Source organism: Salvelinus alpinus, chromosome 21, assembly GCF_045679555.1.
Source record: "Salvelinus alpinus chromosome 21, SLU_Salpinus.1, whole genome shotgun sequence".
Lineage (NCBI taxonomy): Eukaryota > Metazoa > Chordata > Actinopteri > Salmoniformes > Salmonidae > Salvelinus > Salvelinus alpinus.
Window position 1 is genome coordinate 37,848,807 of NC_092106.1, and position 25,225 is coordinate 37,874,031.

Consider the following 25,225-nt stretch of genomic DNA (forward strand, 5'->3'; position numbering starts at 1 on the left):
GTCTAGCGCGTTCCGAACAAAGAGTAAAAGGAGCAGACTTCTGGGCGTGGTAGGATAGATTCAGGGCATAATGCACAGACAAGGGCATGGGGGTGGGGAAGGGAGCTAACCGAGGCATGTAGAGCGGGAGTAGGGGATCCGCAGTAAAACAAAAAACAAATGAGAGCTACCCTAAACAACAGTATACAAGGCATAGTGGCATTAGAGGGACGCATAAAGCAATCACAGGTGTTGATTGGGATGGCTAAGACAATGGGTAAACAGCTAGGACAACAACGGGAAAATGTCGATGAATGGGCAGAGAGGGTCAGTTAGCTACACACTGAGTTCGAGGCTGGGGCCGACAGATAAACAAAATTAAGTACCGTGTTCATAAACAGTCCAGCAGGCATCAGCTGTGTGGCTGAGTGATCATAGGGTCCAATAAGCAGCAATGGACGAAACAGGGAGCCGCTCGGCAGTTGTCAATACGGTAGGCGAGCGGGAGACACCGCGCTCAAAGAGTTAGCGGGCCGGGGCTAGTAGCTGGGTCCTCACCAACATCAACGACGCAGAGGCCGGTTGAGAGCACATCGGCCGAAATATGTCAGCAGACCAGTCGTGATGGATCGGCGGGGCTCCGTGTCGACAAAGGGTCCAGGGAAATTGGCAAGAGGGGTATTGTAGTTGGTGTACTTCATTTGCTAGCCGGGGGAAAGGGCCTAGCTCGAGGCTAACTTGTGCTTGCTTCTGGACAAGGGCATTAGCCACGATAGCCAATCATGGACACTCTTACTGACAGTTGTGGCTGCTTTGCGTGATGTATTGTTGTCTCTACCTTCTTGCCCTTTGTGCTGTTGTCTGTAACCAACAATGTTTGTACCATGTTATGTGCTGCTGCCATGCTATGTTGTCGTCGTCGGTCTCTCTTCATGTAGTGTTGTCTCTCGTCATGTGTGCTTTGTCATATATTGTAATTACATTTTTTATTTTTAATCCCAGCCTGTCCCCGCAGGAGGCCTTTTGGTAGACCGTCATTGTAAATAATATTTTTTTCTTAGTTAACTGACTTACCCAGTTAAATAAAGGTTAAATAAAATAAAAATTCTTAAAGTATTCAGACCTTGGACTTTTCCCACATTTTATTACAGCATTATTCTAAAATGGATTACACTTGTTGCCCCCCATCAGTCTACACACAATACCCCATAAAAGTTAACACACCTACTCATTCCCAGATTTCTCTTTGTTTTTAAAAAGTTCTACATTGTAGAATAATAGGGAAGTCATCAAAACTATGAAAAAAACACATATGGAATCATGTAGTAAGTAACCAAAAATTGTTAAACAAAACAAAAAATATTTTATTTTTGAGATTCTTCAAAGTAGCCACCCTTTGGCTCGACAGCTTTGAACACTCTTGGAATTCTCTCAACCAGCTTCATGAGGCAGTCCTGGAATGCCTTGTTAAAAGTTCATTTGTAAAAAAAAATCCCTTCTTAATGCGTTTGAGCAGACGATAGCCCTATTTGGTAAAAGATCAAGTCCAAATTATGGCAAGAACAGCTCAAATAAGCAAAGAGAAACGACAGTCCATCAATACTTTAAGACATGAAGGTCAGTCAATATGGGATATTTAAAAAAACTTTGAAAGTTTCTATAAGTGCAGTCGCAAACACCATCAAGCGATATGATGAAACTGGTTCTCATGAGGACCGCCACAGGAAAGGAAGACCCAGAGTAACCTCTGCTGCAGAGGACAAGTTCATTAACTTCACCTCAGATTGCAGCCCAAATAAATGCTTCACAGATGCTGCATGTGTGGTTCCCACCGTGAAGCATGGAGGAGGCGGTGTGATGGTGCATTGCTGGTGACACTGTCTGATTTATTTTGAATTCAAGGCACACTTAACCAGCATGGCTACCACAGCATTCTGCAGCGATACGCCATCCCATCTGGATTTTCGCAAAGTGGGACTATCATTTGTTTTCAACAAAACAATGACCCAACACACATCCAGGCTGCGTAAGAGCTACTTGACCAAGGAGATTGATGGAGTGCTGCATCAGATGACCTGGCCTCCACAATCACCCGACCTCAACCCAATTGAGATGGTTTGGGATGAGTCGGACCGCAGAATGAAGGAAAAGCAGCCAACAAGTGCTCAGCATATGTGGGAACTCCTTCAAATTGTTGGAAAAGCCCTCCAGGTAAAGCTGGTTGAAAGAATGCCAAGAGTGTGCAAAGCTGTCATCAAGGCAAAGGGTGGCTACTTTGAAGAATCTCAAATATATTTTGATTTGTTTAACACTTTTTAGGTTACTAAATGATTCCATGTGTTATTTCATAGTTTTGATGTCTTCACTATTATTCCACAATGTAGAAAATAGTAAAAATAAAGAAAAACCCTTGAACAAGTAGATGTGGTACTGTACGTATTTTCAAAAAATCTGTTTTTGCTTTGCAATTATGGGGTATTGTGTGTAGATTGATGAGGGATTTAAATTGTTTTTAATCAATTTTAGAATAAGGCTGTAACGTAACAAAGGGTGGAAAAGTCAAGGGGTCTGAATACTTTCCCGAATACACTAATGTAGGTGGGAAAAGCACTTTCTAACTTGCCAAAAGGTTTTGCTAAGATATACAGTACATTGACTTTTTCCACATTTTGTTGGTTTTACAGCCTGAATTTAAAATGGATTAAATTGAGATTTTTTTTGTCACTTGCTTACATACAATACCCCATAATGCCAAAGTGGAATTATGCTTTTTGAATTTCCATTTTTTTTAATTAAACCTGAAAAGCTGAAATGTCTTGAGTCAATAAGTATTCAACCCCTTTGTTATGGCAAGCCTAAAGTTTAGAAGTAAACATTTGCTTAACAAGTCACATAAGTTGCATGAACTCACTATGTGCAATAATAATGTTTAACATGATTTTGGAATGACTACCTCATCTCTGTACCCCACACATACAATTATCTGTAAGGTCCCTCAGTCCAGCAGTATATTTCAAACACAGATTTAACCACAAAGACCAGGGAGGTTTTCCAATGCCTGCAAAGAAGCGCACCTACTGGCAGATGGCTAAAAACAAAGCTGAATATCCCTTTGAGCATGGTGAAGTTATTAATTACACTTTGGATGATGTATCAATACACCCAGTCACTACAAAGATACAGGCTTCCTTCCTATCTCAGTTGCCGGAGAGGAAGAAACCGCTCAATGATTTCACTATGAGGCCAATGGTGACATTAAAACAGTTAGAGTTTAATGGCTGTGACAGGAGAAAACTGAGGATGGGTCAACAACATTGTAGTTACTCCACAATACGTGAAAAGAAGCCCGTATAGAATACAAATATTTAAAAAATATATATAACATGCATCCTGTTTACAACAAAGCCTTAAAGTAATAATGCAAAAAAAAATATGTCAAAGCAATTAACTTTTTGTCCTGAATAGAAAGTGTTGTATTGGATTTGCCCAAAACATATGACTGAGTACCACTCTCCATAATTTCAAGCATAGTGGTTGCTGCATCATGTTAGGGGTATTCTTGTAATCGTTTAAGAACTGGGGAGTTTTACAGAATAAAAAAAATTATGGAATGGAGCTAAGCACAGGCAACATGTTTTGAGGAAACCTGGTTCAGTCTGCTTGCCACCAGACACTGGGAGATGAATTCTCCTTTCAGCAGGACAATTGCCAAATCTACACGAGTTGCTTACCAAGACACTGAATGTTCCTGAGTGGCCGAGTTACAGTTTTGACTTAAATCTACGGCAATGGTTGTCTAGACATGATCAACAACCAAATTTGACAGAGCTTGAAGAATTTAGAAAATAATAAAAATGGGCAGATGTTGCACAACTCAGGTATAAAGCTCTTAGAGATTTACCCAAAGATTCAGAGCTGTAATCACTGTCAAAGTGCTTCTACTAAGTATTTACTTAGGAGTGTGAATACTTGTGTAAATTAGATATTTCTGTATTTCATTTTCAATAAATTTGCTCAAATTTCAAAAACATGTTTTTCACTGTCATTATGGGGTATTTTGTATAGATTGGTGAGAATTTTTTATTATTTAATCCATTTTGAATTCAGGCTGTAACACCGAAAAATGTGGAATGAGTAAAGGGGTATGAATACTTTCTGAAGGCACTGTATTTACCTTGGTGCTTTTCCTAAAGACAAATACATGCAGGTCTTACCTGCGGTCTCCTGGAGGCATTTATTCCCTGTGGCTCTCCTCCATGCTGGTGGCGTCTGGGGAGGTGGAGGGACACTGCATCTGGGGGGAGAAGGAACAACATCAGTATGTGTGTGTGTGTGTGTGTATGCGATCAGTTACAGAGAATCAACGGGAGGTATCAAAATAACATTTTATCAGTGCTAGCTGCGCCACCAGAGTCTCTGGGTTCGCGCCCAGGCTCTGTCGCAGCTGGCCGCGACCGGGAGGTCCGTGGGGCGACGCACAATTGGCCTAGCGTCGTCCGGGTTAGGGAGGGTTTGGCCGGTAGGGATATCCTTGTCTCATCGCGCTCCAGCGACTCCTGTGGCGGGCCGGGCGCAGTGCGCGCTAACCAAGGGGGCCAGGTGCACGGTGTTTCCTCCGACACATTGGTGTGGCTGGCTTCCGGGTTGGAGGCGCGCTGTGTTAAGAAGCAGTGCGGCTTGGTTGGGTTGTGCTTCGGAGGACGCGTGGCTTTCGACCTTCGTCTCTCCCGAGCCCGTACGGGAGTTGTAGCGATCAGACAAGATAGTAATTACTAGCGATTGGATACCACGAAAATTGGGGAGAAAAGGGGATAACATTTATAAAAATAAAATTAAAATAAAAAACATTGTATTTGTCACATGCTTCATAAACACCAGGTGTAGACTAACAGTGAAATGTTTACTTACGGGTCCTTTTCCCAACACTGCAAAGTGACAGAGTAATAAATACACAGTGAATAACAACAATAACATGGCTATATACAGGGAGTACAAGTACCGAGTCGATGTGCAGGGGAACAAGGTAATTGAGGTAGCTATGTACATATAGGTACAGTTGAGGTCTAAAGTTTACATACACTTAGGTTGGAGTCATTAAACTCTTTTTTTCAACCACTCCACAAATTTCTTGTTAACAAACTATAGTTTTGGCAAGTCGGTTAGGACTAGAGGTCGACCGATTAATCGTAATGGCCGATTAAATCGGGGCCGATTTCAAGTTTTCATAACAATCGGAAATCGGTATTTTTGGGCGCCGATTTGACGTTTTTTTTTTTTTTTACACCTTTATTTAACTAGGCAAGTCAGTTAAGAACACATTCTTATTTTCAATGACGGCCTAGGAACGTTCTGTCTCGACATATTTTTAACCTTGTCAGCTCGGGGGATCCAATCTTGCAACCTTACAGTTAACTAGTCCAATGCTCTAACACCTGATTACATTGCACTCCAAAAGGAGCCTGCCTGTTAGCGAATGCAGTAAGCTAAGGTAAGTTGCTAGCTAGCATTAAACTTATCTTATAAAAAACAATCAATCAATGACTGTCATTGCTCCAATGTGTACTTAACCATAAACATCAATGCCTTTCTTAAAATCAATACACAAGTATATATTTTTAAACCTGCATATTTAGCTAAAAGAAATCCAGGTTAGCAGGCAATATTAACCAGGTGAAATTGTGTCATTTCTCTTGCGTTCATTGCACGCAGAGTCAGGGTATATGCAACAGTTTGGGCCACCTGGCTCTTTGCGAACTAATTTGCCAGAATTTTACGTAATTATGACAACATTGAAGGTTGTGCAATGTAACAGGAATATTTAGACTCATGGATGCCACCCGTTAGATAAAATACGGAACGGAATAAACGTGATAGTTTCCGGATTAGTCAAAGGTATATGGTTTAGAGAGAAATAGTCGACGCGTTATAATTCCTGTAATAACTTGCGGCTGAACTTGAAAGGGGTTCCTTCGTTATTTTACCGTTCATGTCTTCCATAGAGAATGTCTTGATCTACTTCAAATAAGGTCTGTGTTTCGTGCAGGCTTAAACCGCCTCGACGTTTTGATACCCGTGTAAATCTCATTAAGATAAGGTAACGTTTGTCAACATATTTTCATAAATCCACTCTACAATTTTTTTTATCTTCGCTTATATTTAGCCAATATTGATCAGAGTTAACTTGTCCTATGGATATCTACACAGTTATAAAATTGGCACGGTGGTGTAAGCCTACACAAAACATAGACCTTATTTTAAGTGAATCTAAAAATATCCTATGGAATAAATGAAGGAACCGCTTTTCAGATTTTGCTAGAAGGTGTCATGGGAATTATGACTCGCACTTTGGTCGTCAATTCTTACCATGCCCATTATTAAAATAGGATTTCCTGCATATAGAAATTAAAGTTTTTGTTTTCAACATTCATCACAGGTAACCTAAACTCTATTTTATTCAAACAGTTGAGAGTATTTGTCTCCTAAGCAGACTCTTCAGTATCATTGTCACTTCAGAGCTGTGTGTGTGTATTTATGTACTATATTAAGTTAAAATAAGTGTTCATTCAGTATTGTTGCAATTGTCATTATTACAAAAATGTGTGTGTGTGTATGATATATATATATATATAAAAACATTTAAAAAAATAAATAAAAAAAATCGGCATCGGCTTTTTTTGTCCTCCAATAAATCGGTATCGGTGTTGAAAAATCATAATCGGTCGACCTCTAGTTGTGTCATGCACAAAGTAGATGTCCTAAGTCATTTTTCCAACAATTGTTTACGGATTATTTCACTGTATCTCAATTCCAATGGAACAGACGTTTACATACACTAAGTTGACTGTGCCTTTAAACAGCTTGAAAAATTCCAGAAAATGATGGCTTTAGAAGCTTCTGATAGGCTAAGTGACATCATTTGAGTCAATTTGAGGTGTACCTGTGGATGTATTTCAAGGCCTACCTTCAAACTCAGTGCTTCTTTGCTTGACATCATGGGAAAATCAAAAGATATCAGCCAAGACCTCAGGATAAAAAATTGTAGACCTTCACAAGTCTCGTTCATCCTTGGGAGCAATTTCCAAACGCCTGAAGGTACCACGTTCATCTGTACAAACAATAGTACTCAAGTATAAACACCATGGGACCACGCAGCCGTCATAGCGCTCAGGAAGGAGATGAACGTACTTTGTATCTATATCCACAGTAAAGCGAGTCCTGTATCGACATAACCTGAAAGGGCGCTCAGTAAGGAAGTAGCCACTGCTTCAAAACCTCCATAAAAAAGCCAGACTACGGTTTGCAACTGGACATGGGGACAAAGATCAAACTTTTTGGAGAAATGTCCTCTGGTCTGATGAAACTGTTCGGCCATAATGACCATCGTTACGTTTGGAGGAAAAAGGGGGAGGCTTGCAAGCCGAAGAACACCATCCCAACCGTGATGCACGAGGGTGGCAGCATCATGTTGTGGGGGTGCCTTGCTGCAGGAGGGACTGGTGCACTTCACAAAAGAGATGGCATCATGAGGGAGGACAATTATGTGGATATATTGAAGCAACATCTCAAGACATCAGTCAGGAAGTTAAAGCTTGGTTGCAAATGGGTCTTCCAAATGGACAATGACCCAAGCACACTTCCAAAGTTGGGGCAAATTGGCTTAAGGACAACAAAGTCAAGGTATTGGAGTGGCCATCACAAAGTCCTGACCTCAATCCTATAGAAAATTTGTGGGCAGAACTGAAAAAGCGTGTGCGAGCAAGGAGGCCTACAAAGCTGACTCAGTTACACCAGCTCTGTCAGGAGGAAGGGGCCAATATTCACCCAACTTATTGTGGGAAGCTTGTGGAAGGCTACCCGAAATGTTTTACCCAAGTTCGACACAATTTAAAGGCAACACTACCAAATACTAATTGAGTGTATGTAAACTTCTGACCCACTGGGAATGTGATGAAAGAAATAAAAGCTGAAATAAATAAATAATTCTTGTTACTATTATTCTGACATTTCACATTATTAAAATAAAGTGGTTATCCTAACTGACCTAAAACAGGGAATTTTTACTAGGATTAAATGTCAGGAATTGTGAAACCTGAGTTTAAATGTATTTGGCTAAGGTGAATGTAAACTTCCGACTTCAACTGTAGGGGTAAAGTGACTAGGCAACAGAATAGATAATAGACAGCAGCAGCAGTGTATGTGGGGGGTGTGTGTGCAAGTATGTGTGAGCATAGAGTCAGTGCAAGGGAGTTAGTGCAAAAAAATAGTAAATTCAGGTAGTCCGGGTACCCATTTGATTAGCTATTTATCAGTCTTGTTTAGCAGTCTTATGGCTTGGGGTAGAAGCTGTTCAGGGTCCTGTTGGTTCTAGTCTGCAAGCACTGGTACCGCTTGCCGTGCGGTAACAGAGAGAACAGTCTATGGCTTTGGTGGCTGGAGTCTGACAATTTTTTGGGCCTTCCTCTGACACCGCCTGGTATAAAGGTCCTGGATGGCAGGGAGCTCGGCCCAAGTGATGTATTGGGCTGTACTCCCCACCCTCTGTAGCGCCTTGCGGTCGGGTGCCTTGCAGTTGCCTGAATGCCTGCCTGCCCGCAGGCTACCTGCCCTTCGTCTCTCAAGCATAGGTTACTATAGCCTACTGATGACATCAGAGTGGTTCAGAAATTAGGGAGATGTTATACAGAGAAGAATGGATTCACTTTTTTTTATGTAAATTAAGGATACTATAGTTATCACGTTTCACAGTGGATTTATTAACTACAATAAAAGGTAAAACCTTTTTTAAATTCTAGTGCTGCTCTGCACACACAAGCTTGTTAGCTAGGTAGCTAACGTTTGCGCTGGTTCAACGTTAAAGTCATTCAAGGTCAAACACATTCAAAGTTCCTCCATAATTCAGGACCTAATCCACATAATGCATGTCATAACAAGACGCCCAGTGCTTCAAGGCAAGCTTCCTCCATCCTCTCTCACGCCTCACCCGCAAAATGTCTATTACATCTCACACCCTAGACCGATTGGCAGCACAGTGTGTGTGTGCTTGTCTTTCATTATGATTAAACTATGCTATGTTGTTACGGCAAAATTCAAATTTCCTATACAAAATATCTTACCCGCACCATCGATTTCAGATCTTTTTTTTTTACTGAAATAAAACGTTACATTTTTATTCTTCATTAGAACCAGTTCAGAACTTTATTTTGCTGGTCAGAACAGTACGAAAGAAATTATGGTTCTGTTCAAAACGAAACGATTGGGAAATAATTTTGGTTCCAACCCCTGGTGTGGACCATGTTAATTCCTTAGTAATGTGTACACAGACCCCCTGCACTACAGCCCTATCGATCCGTTTCATGTAGTCCACAATCAGCTCCTTTGTCTTGCTGATGTTGAGGGAGAGGTTGTTGTCCTGTCACCAAATTGCCAGGTCTCTGACCTCCCTATAGGCTGCTTCATTGTTGTTGATCAGGCCCATCACCTTCGTATTGTCGGCAAACTTAATGATGGTGTTGGAGTCGTGCGTGGCAATACAGGTCATGGGTGACCAGCGAGTACAGGAGTGGACTAAGCACACATCCCTGAGGGGCCCCCGTGTTGAGGGTTAGCGTGGTGGATGTGTTGTTGACTACACTCACCACCTGGGGGCGGCCCATCTGCAAGTCCAGGATCCAGTTGCTGAGGAAGGAGTTCAGTCCCAGGGTCCTGAACTTGGTGATGAGCTTGGAGGGGACTATGGTGTTGAATGCTGAGCTGTAGTCAATGAACAGCATTCTTACATAGATAGGTATTCCCTTTGTCCAGGTGGGTGAGGGCAGTGTGGGGTACAATAGAGATTGTGTCATCTGTGAATCTGTTGGGGCTGTATGCAAATTTGAGTGGGTACAGGGTGTCTGGGATGATGGCGCTGATGTGAGCCAGTCTTTTAAAGCATTTCATGGCTATAGATGTGAGTGCTACGGGATGATAGCCATTTAGGCAGGTTGCCTTGGCGTTCTTGGCCACGGGACTGTGGTGGTCTGCTTGAAACAAGTTGGTATTACAGACTGGGTTAGGAATAGGTTGAAAATGTCAGTGAAGACACTTGCTCCGAGTACGCATCCTGGTATTCCGTCTGGCCCCGCGGCCTTGCGAATGTTTACCTGTTTAAAGGTCTTACTCACATCAGCTACGGAGAACGAGATCACACAGTCAGTGAGTGTTTGAGCGAGAAGGAGTGAGAAGACAGAGATGATGGGGTCCTTCTCAGAGTGTGAGACCATATATGTATGGCCCTTCAACCCAAGTGGCATTTCACTCCCTCAAAGGGCTCCTTTTTCTCTCCACTTAAGACAACGGATATTGCAAGCACTACAACTCAGACGTTTGTGGCTCACCCTCCCGCTCTCCCTTCCCCTCCTAGCTCTCGCCCCTCTCCAGGGAAGGTCGGCGTGAATATCATATTTTTCAAACATAGCTGAGGCATCGGATTTCTCATAAGAGGGTACTTAGAGCTATGGTACACAGAATACAGTGGTAGAGGCCTACTGACATAATGTACCACAATATTATCCTGCTGTTTACACATGGCCCTGTATCACACCAGCTCCCGCGCTTCAAAGGGCTATATCCACTCAATGACGGCAGAGGAAATGTAAACTCTGTGGTATGGTAGATAAACATGCTGCAGACACACAGTCCGACTTCAAATATACAAATACTGAAGACAGACACGTAATACACACACGAGGAGGAAGGCTGCTGACTTCCTGTTTTTTCCCAATGGCAAAGATGGCTCATCTTGTTTAGGAGGGTGTGACCCTATGCAGCCCAGGAAAACAACACCAGAGTTTGTGTGTCTGTCTGTGTTAACTATGACAGTGTCACTCAGAATGGAGCATAACACCCACCTGTAAGGGACTGGATCAATTCAGAAAGAGAGCGGTGAACTGGGCGTAATCTAATATATTACGGACAGTCAAGCACACAGTCCATTCTGAGTTTCTCCAGAATAGGCTATAGAAATGGACAGCTAAACATAGGTCACAAAAACACGAACACACACACACACACCGCAAAAACCCCTACGAGCGGCAGACTCATGCTCATTCCAAGAACTGTGTGGCTGTAGCTGTACTGATAAGATGTTGTAGTCTGGAGAGTCAATGTTTAACTGACTGGATGGATTCATAGGGAGCTGGGCTTATCAAAGCACTCACATTATCACATAACCCAATACATCCAACAGCTGTGTGTTTCTCTGTGAGTTTGCTTTTGTGTGCATGTGTCTGTCTAAGTATGCGGTTTACTCCTGTCTGTCTGTGCGTCTGTCAGTCTCAGCCTGTCTGGCTGTACCAGGAAACGCTGATGCTAAACGTTAACCACCACACCAAACCCCTAGCAACAAATTTTGTTTGCTTCAACAGGGGTAGACTAACAGTGGAATGCTTACTTAAGGTATATGTGACCAACAGATGCATATCTGTATTCCTAGTCATGTGAAATCCATAGATTAGGGCCTAAAGAATTTATTTCAAGTGACTGATTTCCTTATATGAACTGTAACTCAGTAAATATCTTTGAAATTGTTGCATGTTGCGTTTATATTTGTGTTCAGTGTATTTAGCAGTCTTATGGCAGGGCCAGTTATTGATTCATCCCTGTCTGGATGCACACCCCTCTACAAGCGATGAGACGAGAGAGATCCGTCTCAGTAGAACGTCACTGGCGTCCGTCTAAGCTGCCTGGAACCACAGTAAAAAAGGGGCCTTGTTCAAGCATCCTTTGCAGTCTAAGATAACACTGGGCTCTTCACTGAATCAATGCCTAACTAGCAGACAGGCTCATGGCGCTAGCCGAAAAATGCTAACGGTACGTAGCACAATGCACAAAGCAATGGTGGATGATGCAGGTCTGGGTGCTGCAGCTGTGCTGAGCATAGATGCTTACGCAGACAGAAAGCCTTCACACGCATGCATACACTTCCTCAAAAAAGTCAATTAATTTAAGATAGATTTCTTGAGTTGTCATTCATTTTGATGTTTTTGCAGAGGAGATCTTCGTTGCTCAATTTTGCATCTGACTCGGATGTTTGGTGCAGTATTTCTCAAGTGACATTTTTTGCATGAAGACAAGTCATCTCTGGTTGAATGACAACCGGCACTGCATTGAAGAATCCCTACTGTTGACCAATCACTGACGAGGGGGTTACTGAATTCGGCTTGCCTCGAGAAAAAATATATTGTGCGCCCGAACTGCCGAAAAAAAACAACTCTTGCCGAAGTCCAAAACAAACGACAACGTTGCAAAATGTCGTCATAATATATGCACAAATTGCTTCGGCTGGGAAGCATGCGGATGCCTTTATCCAATTATGATATTAAGTTGAGTTTATCTTAATTAGGAAATGTATAACTTTTCACTTTGAAGATGTGGAGTAGGTTGTGTAGATCTGGAGGGAAAAAAACGAATTGAATCCCTATTTAGATTAACTTTTTTCCCCTTTTGCTACATTAAAATTCCAAGGGGAGTAGACTTTCTATAGGCCCTGTACGTAACAGCCCTCTTCACCTAGTCTAAAGAACACGGACTATATGACATGAAGACAGACACGCATTTCTCTTAACTAGATCTGAAGACCCACCAGCTAGGGACCCCTCAGTAGTTGTACCCTTCACATTCTCTCAGCAACGTCTCAGAGGCTCCTTTAGTCACACTGATCAAGAGCGCACACACACACACACACACTCTCACCAAACACACAGGTCCTCAAGAGGTCATTACAGAAGACCCTGCGTCATCACTGCCTGGAAGTAAACAAAATACCTCTGTCTGTCCATCACAAACACAATACACAGCCACACTAGGACACCTATGAACATCAAACAAAACACAGCCACACTAGGACACATATGAACCCTGCCACTCATGTATTACAGATGTACTCAGAATAACACACAGTACATAATCACCCACTTAAAGTCCATACATATTAATTATCTAAGAGACCTGTGACGATGATGTTGTGTGAGAGGAGTGTCAGTGTGTGTGTGTGTGTGTGTGTCCCGGACTGTGTGAGACAGCTTGTGAACTTTCTCCGTCCTTCTCTCAGTCTAATTTCAGGGACCAATGTAAGACTGCCCCCAGATGGGAGGGGGCTGTGTGTGTGAGTCTGATATAGTTGTCATAGCTCCCCTGGATGCTGTAAATCAGTTACCTTCTGCCTGCCTGACTGAACAAAGGTCTGCCCCAGCCAAGGGTATGGTGCGCACGTACACACGCAAGGGTGAGATGGAGGAGTAGCAGACAAATAGTAAGAAAACATTTCCATGATGTCTGCTCACCAGGCACAAATACTCCAACAATATACTGGACGTTTATGTCTACATTACAATCCACACCTGCACATTTTTGTGTAGGTGTCACACACACACCCCTAACCTGTAGGAGTGATACAGTATTTGGCTAAGAGCAGCCAGAGGTCAGATGATAAACAACAGGCAGAAAAGGGAGAGGAAATGCAGCGAGAGAGAACCCAAACAGCCGAGACTGACCAAAGTGTCCAGGCTGGGTGGGTCCGTCTTATGTAACTGGGGTTCTGACTGACTATCTCACAGCAGGGCAGTGGAGAGAAGGTCATGGGGTTTCTTCACCTTACTTAATATAACGTTGAGATCCATGTGGTTTTCATGAAAACATTCCATTGTCATCAATTGACTGTGTCCCTGACTGTATATAGGTTAACCTGTGTGATTGCACGTACACAACACACTATTTGACTGCACAGCATAATGCTACGTAGGTATGTAAACACACACACTGTATTTAACTCTACTGCATGAACACCGGTACGTAGGCGGCAGGTAGCCGAGCAGTTAAAGCGTTGGGCCAGTAACCGCAAGGTCGCTGGTTTGAATACTAGAGCCGACAACGTGAAAAATCTGTCTATGTGCCCTTGAGCAAGGTATTTAAACCTAATTTGCTCCAGGGGTGCCATTCTACTACAGCTGACCCTGTAAAACAACACATTTCACTTAGGGATGCACAATATAGTTGGTGAACATATCGGAATCGGCTAATATTATCTAAAAATGGCAACATCGGTATGGGCCCGATGTCTAGTTAAACACGGATGTTAAAAACCGATGTCAAAGCTACCGTGCATACCTATATAACGTAGGTACAGGACATAATGACACCACGTAACATTTTGCGCTACACAGCATTCCTAACCTAGCCCACAATATCTGTGCTGTGTGGATCGAGCAGTCAACAAGTCGAGCAGTCATTTGAAAGAGTAAGAATTTCAGCGAGACAACTTATTAGGTGAAATCCATTAAAGCCAAGATAATGGAATTCATTGCCCTTGACAATCAACCGTTCTCTGTCGTGGGTGATGTTGGCTTTCGCCGACTGGTCGAGCACCGGTAGACACTACCAAGTTTGCTATTCGATGTTGCCCACCCAGAGTTACAGTTACACACTGCTATTAGCTTCACGACTTACATACTATGGAACGCCATTAGGGTCTTTGCGTGTCAAAAAAGATACAGTATGACTGTCAAAGCTGTACAAAAAAAAGTCTGCAAACAAGCAAACACCGGCCACAAACTATGTATTTACAATACCGCGTTGGTTATAAAACATCATTTGTTCAACTGCAACTTCTGGGGTAGCTAGCTTTAGCACCAAAACAACCAGCCTAAAAACAATGACCAGGAGAAACTAGTCATTTTCATTATTCTTAGCAATGATTTAGGAAATCTTGTGAGCAAGTATTAGCTAGGTTGCCACTTGATGATCGCCTATTGAAATTGAACTAGCCAGTTACTTAACCTTGTTGCCCACAGCTAACGTTATAAGCAGCCAACTAGCTGGCTAGTGAGGCCCGACCGGACCGGGTTATGTGTTGTGAAGCTAGACACAATAATGATTAGGCACAATAGTGGAATTTGCGGTTTGCCTTCAAAATAAAAGTATATAATTGACAGTGATGCAAATTAATACAAATAGTAGATTTATGCCATACTTTTATTTTGAAGGCTAACAGCCCTCTATTGTGGCTAATCCTTATTGTGGCTCGCTTCGCATAGATGGGTCCGACCACCATTAATCAAATAAGAACTGTCTTATAAATTAGGGTTATTTTAAATGACACCAAGCTATATAGTCAGCTATATACTGACTATATAGTTTACTATAGCTACTGAAACAGATCCTGTTTTGCTATGTTTTTGTGGAAGAACTACATTGTTTGCATCCATGAGCTAGCTAGCTTTTTTTATATTTTATGACCAGCACTGTAGGTGCGCGAGACAACTTTACCAGCATCATAGCATACGTATCGATGAATCGTTGTGAAATATGAAATGCGAGTGATAGTTATTACACATTGATTACACTATGTAAAAAAATGTATTAACGTGTTAAATTATTTGAGGTGCAGTCATATTCAGGTCCTGATTGGTCAACAAGCTTATTTGACACGTCAAATAGTGTTAAGACCCAAATGGCGTTCCATATAAATCCTGGTTGAGAATTAAACGACAGAACAAATGAACAAAGAAAAAGCACAGCAAGTAAGTGAAAGAAATAGGTTTTGATTATGTTTTACTGGTAATGGGGACATACGTAAATACCAACAAAATAACTTGTTGGTCAGTGTGGTGTGTGTGTGTGTGTGTGTAACCTTTAACTAGGCAAGCACATCCATAGACGCACACACGCATGTCAATCACTACGTCATCAGAGCGCAACGCATGTTTGTTGTCGAACGCCGAAACCTGAACTAAAAACCTCGGTTTAAAAGCTGACAGTGTTTTTATATACTTTTGTTTTATTTAGAATCCTGCGTCTCTGTTGGGCTAAATTGCTGTGAGCGCTGCCATCTGTCCCGGGATCCTGCCAGATTCCGTATAGGGGGACAGACGCGAAAACCCAGCTAGCCTAGCTGGCTTGGCGGTCTCAAATGTATTGAACTTTCCCCGTGTTGCAGGAGCTGTGTTTACTTTGCTTTGTTCCGGGACAATGTGGACCGCGCTGATTTTCAATGTAGCAACAGCTTTCTTGCGGAGGCCTACAGGAGCGAAGTAGATACTCTTAGCAAGCAAGTAACAAACCTAAATAAGCTACTGGGGAACCCACGGCCACCTACTTTTTCTTTTACCCAAGTAGCCAGACGCCGCTCTGGTCTGGTGGAAGTTTAGCCGCCGTGTCAGCTCTCCACAGCCAACTGGCCGGTGCTAGGCAGGGTTCCATCCCCGAAGGGGTCTCCCCCTTTCTTGGAGAACAGAGCGGTTCTCGACCCAACCAACAAGCCATGGAGGTACGTCACTCGCCGTGGAAGTTGAAGTTGTCCTCTAGCAATGGGGGCTTCCATGGATATGTTGAGCCCGGAACTGACACAGACCAGAAACAGCTTTGCCGCCCTGGATCCAGAGGTTCCCGGCGCCTTCGTCCTTGGTGGCTTCCCAATCAAGATCCTATCCGGAGGTACCTGCGTCTTCGTCCTCGGTTCTGTCTCCCTCTCCGGTGGCTTCTACCTCGGGTTCAGATCTGAGAGACCTGCCCATTCAACATCACCAGCTGTCATCATAGGCAGCTCTATGGTGAGAAACCTCTCGGTCCCCAAGGCAAAAACACTGTGCTACCCAGGAGCACGAGTACAGAACATCACAAGGCTGCTTCCTACTGTTCTACCACACATGCTGGGAGCTGACACTGTCGTAGTCCATGTGGGTTCAAACGACATCAGGAGGGTTAACTCTGAACATTTTAAAAGAACTAATTTGAGCATTAAAAGACTCCAAAAAAACTGCCAATAATTTCAGGTCCAGTACCATCGTTGGGCCGCGGGTGTGAAAGATTCAGCAGACTGCTGGCATTACACATCTGGCTAAAAGACTACTGTACTCTGCTGGAGTTACTTATTGATAACTTTGAAACCTCTGGAAACAGAAGATACTCTACAGGAATGACGGAGTTCATCCAAATCATCTTGGCTCCTGGACTCTGTCTACGCATCCAAGGCCGCATTGAAACAATGACTGGTAAATGATCCAAGACCAGCTCAGTTAATCCCTACCATTGTGACAATGAGTCGTCATAATGCTGCATCAAATGCACATGATCTTAGGGGCATGGGCAAACACAAAGTAAGTAATTTATGTACCCCTAATTGCACCAAATACATCTGTTTATCCTACAGCTATTGTAAGCAGTAATCATGAGCCTATAAACCAGACTTACACTGTTAGCACTGAGGCGGTGTGCAATAGTAGGAAGACCACTTCATGCAGCTCACCTTGCACTATCAGCTCCAATGTAAATAACATGAGTAAGTCGACCTTTGATAAGCTTCCCAGTAAAGCATTCAAAACAATCAAGCAACCCAGAAAAGTGCTACAAATAGCCCATATTAACATATGTAGCCTAAGAAACAAGGTCCATGAAGTCTATAACTTGCTTGTAAGAGATGACATTCATATTCTGACTATCTCTGAAACTCACTTAGATAATACCTTTGATGATACAGTGGTAGCAATGGTTATAACATCTACAGAAAAGACAGAAATGCCAATGGAGGCAGTGTTGCGGTCTATATTCAGAACCACGTTCCTGTAAAGCTTAGAGACGATCTAATGTTAAATACTGTTGAAGTAATATGGCTACAGGTTCATCTGCATCTCCTAAAGCCCATTCTTGTGGGAAGCTGCTATAGACCACCAAGTGCTAACAGTCAGTATCTGGATAATGTGTGTGAAATGCTTGATAATGTATGTGAATTCAACAGAGAAGTAGATTTTCTGGGTGATTTAAATATTGACTGGCTATCATCAAGCTGTCCACACAAGAAAAAACTGTAACCAGTGCCTGCAACCTGGATCAGGTTGTCAGTCAACCTACCAGGGTAGTTACAAACAGCAAAGGATTTAAATCATGAATATGTATTGATCACATTTTTACTAACGCTGCAGATATTTCCTTTAAAGCAGTATCCAAATCCATAGCATGTAGTGATCACAATATAATAGCCATATCTAGGAAAACCAAAGTTCCAAAGGCTGGGCCTAATATAGTGTATAAGAGGTCATACAATAAGTTTTGTAGTGATTCATATGTTGATGATGTAAATAATATTTGCTGGTCTGTGGTGTGTAATGAGGAGCAACCAGACACTGCACTTGACGCATTTATGAAACTACTTTTCCAGTTACTAATAAGCACGTACCCATTTAGAAAATGACTGGACCTCATACAATAATAATGGCAGAGCAATTGAAAAGCAACTTCTTAGAGACAATTTACAAGAAAGAACCCAGTCATCAACAGAGGATTTGCAATAATCTGTATTACCTTCCAGTGGAGCAGTGCAGAGGCTCTGAATGTGGGGGGTGTTCATAGACAAAACAAAGGCCTTAAAATGTCCACAATCTTCTCGGCAACATGTCATTAGCACACACCACCTCAATACAGTTCAAATAACAATGCACAACTTGCGAGCAACCTCCCTTTTAACTAAAATGTCAACCCAAATAATTCTGGCAGGGCAATAATAGTCCAGCTCTAATGAACATCAACGGAAAGTGAATCTGACAAATAGAAAGTCTGCTGCAGAGTAAAGCACTGGAACGATAGAGGGAAGAGAAAGAGAACAAGAGATCTTAGCTGTGGTCTTCCAGCTTGCAGTTGTACTGTGACCATCTGATGGTTTGTAAGTCAAAGCTACGCAACAATGTTGCTACTAATCCATGTCATCCATATCCGGTGTGGCCCCAAACGATAACAACCACGACCTAGAGCGGTCACACTGATGATTGAGCTAACTTTTTTTTGCATGGTGTGCTTTTTACGTAAAGTTTTTTTTAAATCTGACACAGCGGTTGCATCAAGAACAAGTGTATCTTTAATTCTATGTAAAACATGTATCTGTCATCAAAGTTTATGATGAGTATTTCTGTTATTTGATGTGGCTCTCTGCAATTTCTCCGGATATTTTGGAGGCATTTCTGAACATGGCGCCAATGTAAACTGAGATTTTTGGATAAAAATATGCACATTATCGAACAAAACATACATGTATTGTGTAACATGATGTCCTATGAGTGTCATCTGATGAAGATCATCAAAGGTTAGTGATTAATTTAATCTCTTTCTGCTTTTTGTGACTCCTCTCTTTGGCTGGGAAAATGGCTGTGTGTTTTTTGGACTTGGCGGTGATCTAACATAATCATATGTTGTGTTTGCTGTAAAGCATTTATTTATTTATTTTATATATATATTTTTTTTTTTTATCGGACACAATGGGTAGATTAACAAGATGTTTATCTTTCATTTGCTGTATTGGAGTTATTAATCTGTGAAAGTTACATATTTCAAAAATATATTTTTGAATTTCCCGCGCTGCCTTTTCAGCGGAATGTTGTCAGGGGTTCCTCTAGAGGAACGTGTGTCCTAGAAAGGTTAAACAAACTACACACGCTGAAAATAAACAAGACTTCTGCAGCATAGCACACACAATCAAACTGTAGCGCCAACCAAGAGCTCCCTCCCAGAGAGCTGAAAGGGCTGTCTATATCTCCTCCTTCCTTACTGCTGATGCGCTCTTAAAGTGGCAGCGCACGGTGAAGTCTCCGTGCAGAATTTCATCACAAGATAAGCAAACTTAGGGATGACAGGCCAGCAACAAACACTGACACTACACATTCAAGTATATCGGACCAAATTATGAAAGACAAGAATTGTACTTTTGAATTCCGTAATGTCAGTGTGGAAGAGGTGAAAAGATTGTTGTCTATCAACAATTAAAAGCCACCGGGGTTTGTCAATCTGGATGGAAATTTACTGAGGATAATAGCAGACGATATTGCCACTTCTATTTGCCACAACTTCAATTTAAGCCTACTAGAGAGCATGTGCCCTCAGGCCTGGAGGGAAGCTAAAGTCATTCCGCTACCCAAGAATAGTAAAGCCCCCTTTACTGGCTCAAGTAGCCGACCAATCAGCCTGTTACCAACTTCTGGAGAAAAAAATTGTGTTTAACCAGATACAATGCTATTTCACAGTAAACAAATTGACAACAGAATTTCAGCATGCCTATAGGGAAGGACACTCAACAAGCACAGCACTTACACAAATGACTGATGATTGGCTGAGAGAAATTGATGATAAAATGATTGTGGGGGCTGTCTTGTTAGACTTCAGTGCAGCTTTTGACATTATCGATCAAAGTCTGCTGCTGGATAAACCGTATGTGTTATGACTTTACACCCCCTGCTATAATCTGGATAAAGAGTGACTTGTCTAACAGAACACAGAGGGTGTTCTTTAATGGAAGCCTCTCAAATATAATCCAGTTAGAATCAGGAATTCCCCAGGGTAGCCGTTTAGGCCCCTTGCTTTTTTTTTTTTTTTACTAACGACATGCCACTGACTGAGTAAAGCCAGAGTATCTACATATGTGGACGACTCAACTATAAACGTCAGCTACTACAGCGACTGAAACGACTAACACTCAACAAAGAGCTGCAGTTAGTTTCAGCATGGGTGGCAAGGAATAAGTTAGCCCTATTTCTAAAACTAAAAGCATTGTATTTGAAACAAAACACTAACTAAACATTAAACCTTAACTAAATCTTGTAATAAATAATGTGGAAAATGAGCAAGTTGAGATGATTAACTTTATTAAAGGTAGGGGGCACTATTTTCACCTCTGGATGAAAAGCATGCCCAAAGTAAACTGCCTGTTACTCAGGTCCAGAAGCTAGGATATGCATATAACTGGTAGATTTGGATAGAAAACTCTAAAGTTTCCAAAACTGTTAAAATAATGTCTGAGTATAACAGAACTGATATGGCAGGTGAAAACCTGAGAAAAAAAAATCCCACTTCCTGGATGGATTTATGTTTGTCGTTTTCCATTGACTGCCTATACAGATTCCATTGACTTAGGACTCAAATTGCACTTCCTACGGCTTCCACTAGGTGTCAACAATCTTCAGAAATTGTTTCAGGCTTGTATTCTGAAAAATGAGGGAGTAAGACTACTCTGAATGAGTGGACACTGCAGTGTCCCAGAGGTTATTCATGCGCCCGACCGAGAGCGCACCTTTCTTGTTTTCTTTTTATATTGACAAAGCTTTTGTCCAGTTGAAATATTATTGATTATTATAACTAAAAACAACCTGAGGATTGATTATAAACATTGTTTGGCATGTTTCTACGAACTTTACTGATACTTTTCGGATTTTTCGTCTGCCTGTTTTGACTGCCTTTGAGCCTGTGGATTACTGAACAAAACGCGAACAAAACTGAGGTTTTTGGATATAAAGAGGGACTTTATCGAACAAAACAAACATTTATTGAGTAAATGGGAGTCTTGTGAGTGCAACCATATGAAGATCAAAGTGATACATTTTATCGCTATTTCTGACTTGTGTAACTCCTCTACTTGGCTGGTAACTGTTTGTAATGATTTGTCTTCTGGGCGCTGTTCTCAGATAATCGCATGGTATGCTTTCGCCGTAAAGCCTTTTTGAAATCTGACACCGTGGTTGGATTAACAAGAAGTTCATTTTTTATAATGAGTATTTCTGTTTTTGAATTTGGCGCTCTGCAATTTCACTGGATGTTGGCCAGGTGGGACGCTACCGTTCCACACCCCCTAGAGAGGTTAAACTGCTTGGAGTAACCCTAGATTGTAAACTGTCATGGTCAAAACATATTGATGCAGCAGTAGCTAAGATGGGGAGAAGTCTGTCTATAATAAAGTGATGCTCTGTCTTTTTAACAGCACTATCAACAAGGCAGGTCCTACAGGCCCTAGTTTTGTCGCACCTTGACGACTGTTCAGTCATGTGGTCAGGTGCCACAAAAAAGGACTTAGGAAAATTGCAATTGGCTCAGAACAGGGCAGCACGGCTGGCCCTTGGATGTACACAGAGAGCTAATATTAATAAATATGCATGTCAATCTCTCCTGGCTGAAAGTGGAGGAGAGATGGACTTCTTTATTTTTGAGAGGTATTGACATGTTGAATGCACTGAGCTTTCTGTCTAAACTACTGGCACACAGCTCAGTCACTCATGCATACCCCACAAGAGGTCTCTTCACAGTCCCCAAGTCCAGAATAGACTATGGGAAACACACAGTACTACATAGAGCCATGACTACATGGAACTCTATTCCACATCCAAGTAACTGACGCAAGCAGTAAAATTTGATTTAAAAAACAGATTAAAAAAACATTTTGGAACAGCGGGACTGTGAAGCAACAAACATTGGCACAGACACATGCATACGCGATAACATACGCACTATACATACACATGGATTTAGTACTGTAGATACGTGGTAGTGGTGGAGTAGGGGCCTGAGGGAACACAGTGTGTTGTGAAATCTGTGAATGTATTGTAATGTTTTTAAAATTGTATAAACTGCCTTAATTTTGCTGGACCCCATGAAGAGTAGCTGCTGCTTTGGCAGCATATAATGGGGATCCATAATAAAAACAAGTCAGTTAAGCACAAATTCTTATTTACATTGACGGCCCGGATGACGCTGGGCCAATTGCGGGCCGCCCTATGGGACTCCCATTCACGGCCGGATGTGATACAGCCTGGATTCGAACCAGGGACTGTAGTGATGCCTCTTGCACTGAGATGCAGTGCCTTAGACAGCTTCGTCCATGTGTGTTAACTATTTAACTGTACTAGAATGCTTAAAAAGGCTGCTAAAATACATTTATATCGGTATCGTGTTTTTTGCCAAGGAAAATATCGGAATCGGACAAAAATGTCATATCGGTGCGTCACTATTTCACTGCACCTATTTGGGTCACATATGACAGTACATACCTACGTAGAACAGCATCTGTGTGTGTTGTGTGTGTAACTGTAGCAGTGTCCAGCCTTATTAAATTAGTGTTGCCATGGTTAGGAGTGCAGTCACTCCAAGTTACAGAGAGAAGAGCTAAACCTCCAGGTTAGGACAACACATCCCTCTTTCTCTATCTCAGTCTACCCTTACCTGACGACTAACTGAATTCTTCCGCTGCTCTATGTTTGCTACATACTTCAGTCTGAGACTGCCATCGCTGAAGTCGCTTGTGGTGACCTCAAAACGAGGGATGTTGTACAAAACAAAGTCATCAGCGATTGGATCATCTCCAACCAATCAATCAGAGTATCAAAGCCAAAAACACATTTTCAAAACGTCGCTTTACACAAGGGGATCTGGCTCTGACCCAACCCATCTGTTTCTGGAACCAATCAGAATGGTTAGAATGTGTTTGCAGTCTAGAAATTGTCAGGCTTAGATCCAGACTCATTGCGGTGAAGAAACTAACCTCCTTAGGCGTCGTAGCGTTTGACCGGAACAAGGAGTTTGGGTAGTCAGGCAAAGTCTACCCCTCCGCTCTTCTTTCTCTATCAAACTCTTCATTTCTACCGCTACTTTTCTCACTTCTCTATATCCATCCAACCCTCATTCTATACCAAGCAAACCTCACTCCAACCCTCATTCTATACCAAGCAAACCTCACTCCAACCCCCATTCTATACCAGGCCTGGGCAATTATTTTCCATGGAGGGCAACATTAGAATATATTTTTGCCATTTCGGGCCAGAATCATATTACAGGATTATACATCATGTGTATGACTGATGACAGATATACAGTTGAAGTAGGTATTTTCATTACTAAACATGCAATGAACTGCACGGAGGGAAAAGTGCACTGTGCATTCAGCACCAAGGATAGAACTCTTGTTAACGGGTACGCACAAAAACACAAGAAAGAGGGAGAGCTCAACATTACATTTAAAACTACTCAATCAGTGTGAGGAGTGAAGTCTCTGATGGGCTTTGACTAGAGCAGTGAAGTCAGGTATAGTTTCTGACGTCGCTATGCGTAGGATTGCGGAGAGGTGAGAGTCAGTAAGAGATGATCTGTGTCTTGACGTGTTCTATTTCATCACTGAAAATGTCTGTTCACATACATTGGGTCAACCTAACAGTACAAACATCTTCTGAGCATGACTCCGGAAAGTTTTGCTCATTGAGAGATGCATAGAACCTCGTCAGTGACATTGGAGAACGATTCAAAAACAATCACTGCTTCAGACTGAAGATCGATAAGCTCAAGTTGCAGGTCAGTGGGAGCGTTATCCACATTGAAGGTAAAAGGAGAGGAAACCAACAGCATGTCATTTTCCAACACTTTGAAATCCTCAAAACGACGAGAAAACTCACCGTTCAAAGCAGCAGCGATGTATACTTCTCCCGCTGGTCGTCTGACAGGGAACAGACTAGTAGTGTTGGAAGGTGGGTGTATACTTCTCCCGCTGGTCGTCTGACAGGGAACAGACTAGTAGTGTTGGAAGGTGGGTGTATACTTCTCCCGCTGGTCGTCTGATAGGGAACAGACTAGTAGTGTCGGAAGGTGGGTGTATACTTCTCCCGCTGGTCGTCTGATAGGGAACACACTAGTAGTGTCGGAAGGTGGGTGTATACTTCTCCCGCTGGTCGTCTGATAGGGAACACACTAGTAGTGTTGGAAGGTGGGTGTATACTTCTCCCGCTGGTCGTCTGATAGGGAACACACTAGTAGTGTCGGAAGGTGGGTGTATACTTCTCCCGCTGGTCATCTGATAGGGAACACACTAGTAGTGTCGGAAGGTGGGTGTATACTTCTCCCGCTGGTCGTCTGATAGGGAACAGACTAGTAGTGTCGGAAGGTGGGTGTAAACTTCTCCCGCTGGTCGTCTGATAGGGAACACACTAGTAGTGTAGGAAGGTGGGTGTATACTTCTCCCGCTGGTCGTCTGATAGGGAACACACTAGTAGTGTCGGAAGGTGGGTGTATACTTCTCCCGCTGGTCGTCTGATAGGGAACACACTAGTAGTGTTGGAAGGTGGGTGTATACTTCTCCCGCTGGTCATCTGATAGGGAACAGACTAGTAGTGTCGGAAGGTGGGTGTATACTTCTCCCGCTGGTCGTCTGATAGGGAACACACTAGTAGTGTTGGAAGTTGGGTGTATACTTCTCCCGCTGGTCGTCTGATAGGGAACAGACTAGTAGTGTCGGAAGGTGGGTGTATACTTCTCCCGCTGGTCGTCTGATAGGGAACACACTAGTAGTGTTGGAAGGTGGGTGTATACTTCTCCCGCTGGTCATCTGATAGGGAACAGACTAGTAGTGTCGGAAGGTGGGTGTATACTTCTCCCGCTGGTCGTCTGATAGGGAACACACTAGTAGTGTTGGAAGGTGGGT

The 25,225-nt window shown here is 42.4% G+C and overlaps 1 protein-coding gene across 3 annotated transcripts in view; it reads right to left on the bottom strand.

Annotated features, from left to right (window-relative positions):
- LOC139548313 (phosphatidylinositol 4,5-bisphosphate 3-kinase catalytic subunit beta isoform-like) overlaps positions 1–25,225 on the bottom strand; it is a 93,280-nt gene that overhangs the window by 58,163 nt on the left and 9,892 nt on the right. For all 3 annotated transcript variants that reach the window (XM_071357918.1, XM_071357920.1, XM_071357919.1), the window contains exon 2: positions 4,194–4,273. In XM_071357918.1, the coding sequence (XP_071214019.1) occupies positions 4,194–4,213 (20 nt within the window). In that variant the 5' untranslated portion in view covers positions 4,214–4,273. The remainder of the gene's footprint in view (positions 1–4,193; positions 4,274–25,225) is intronic.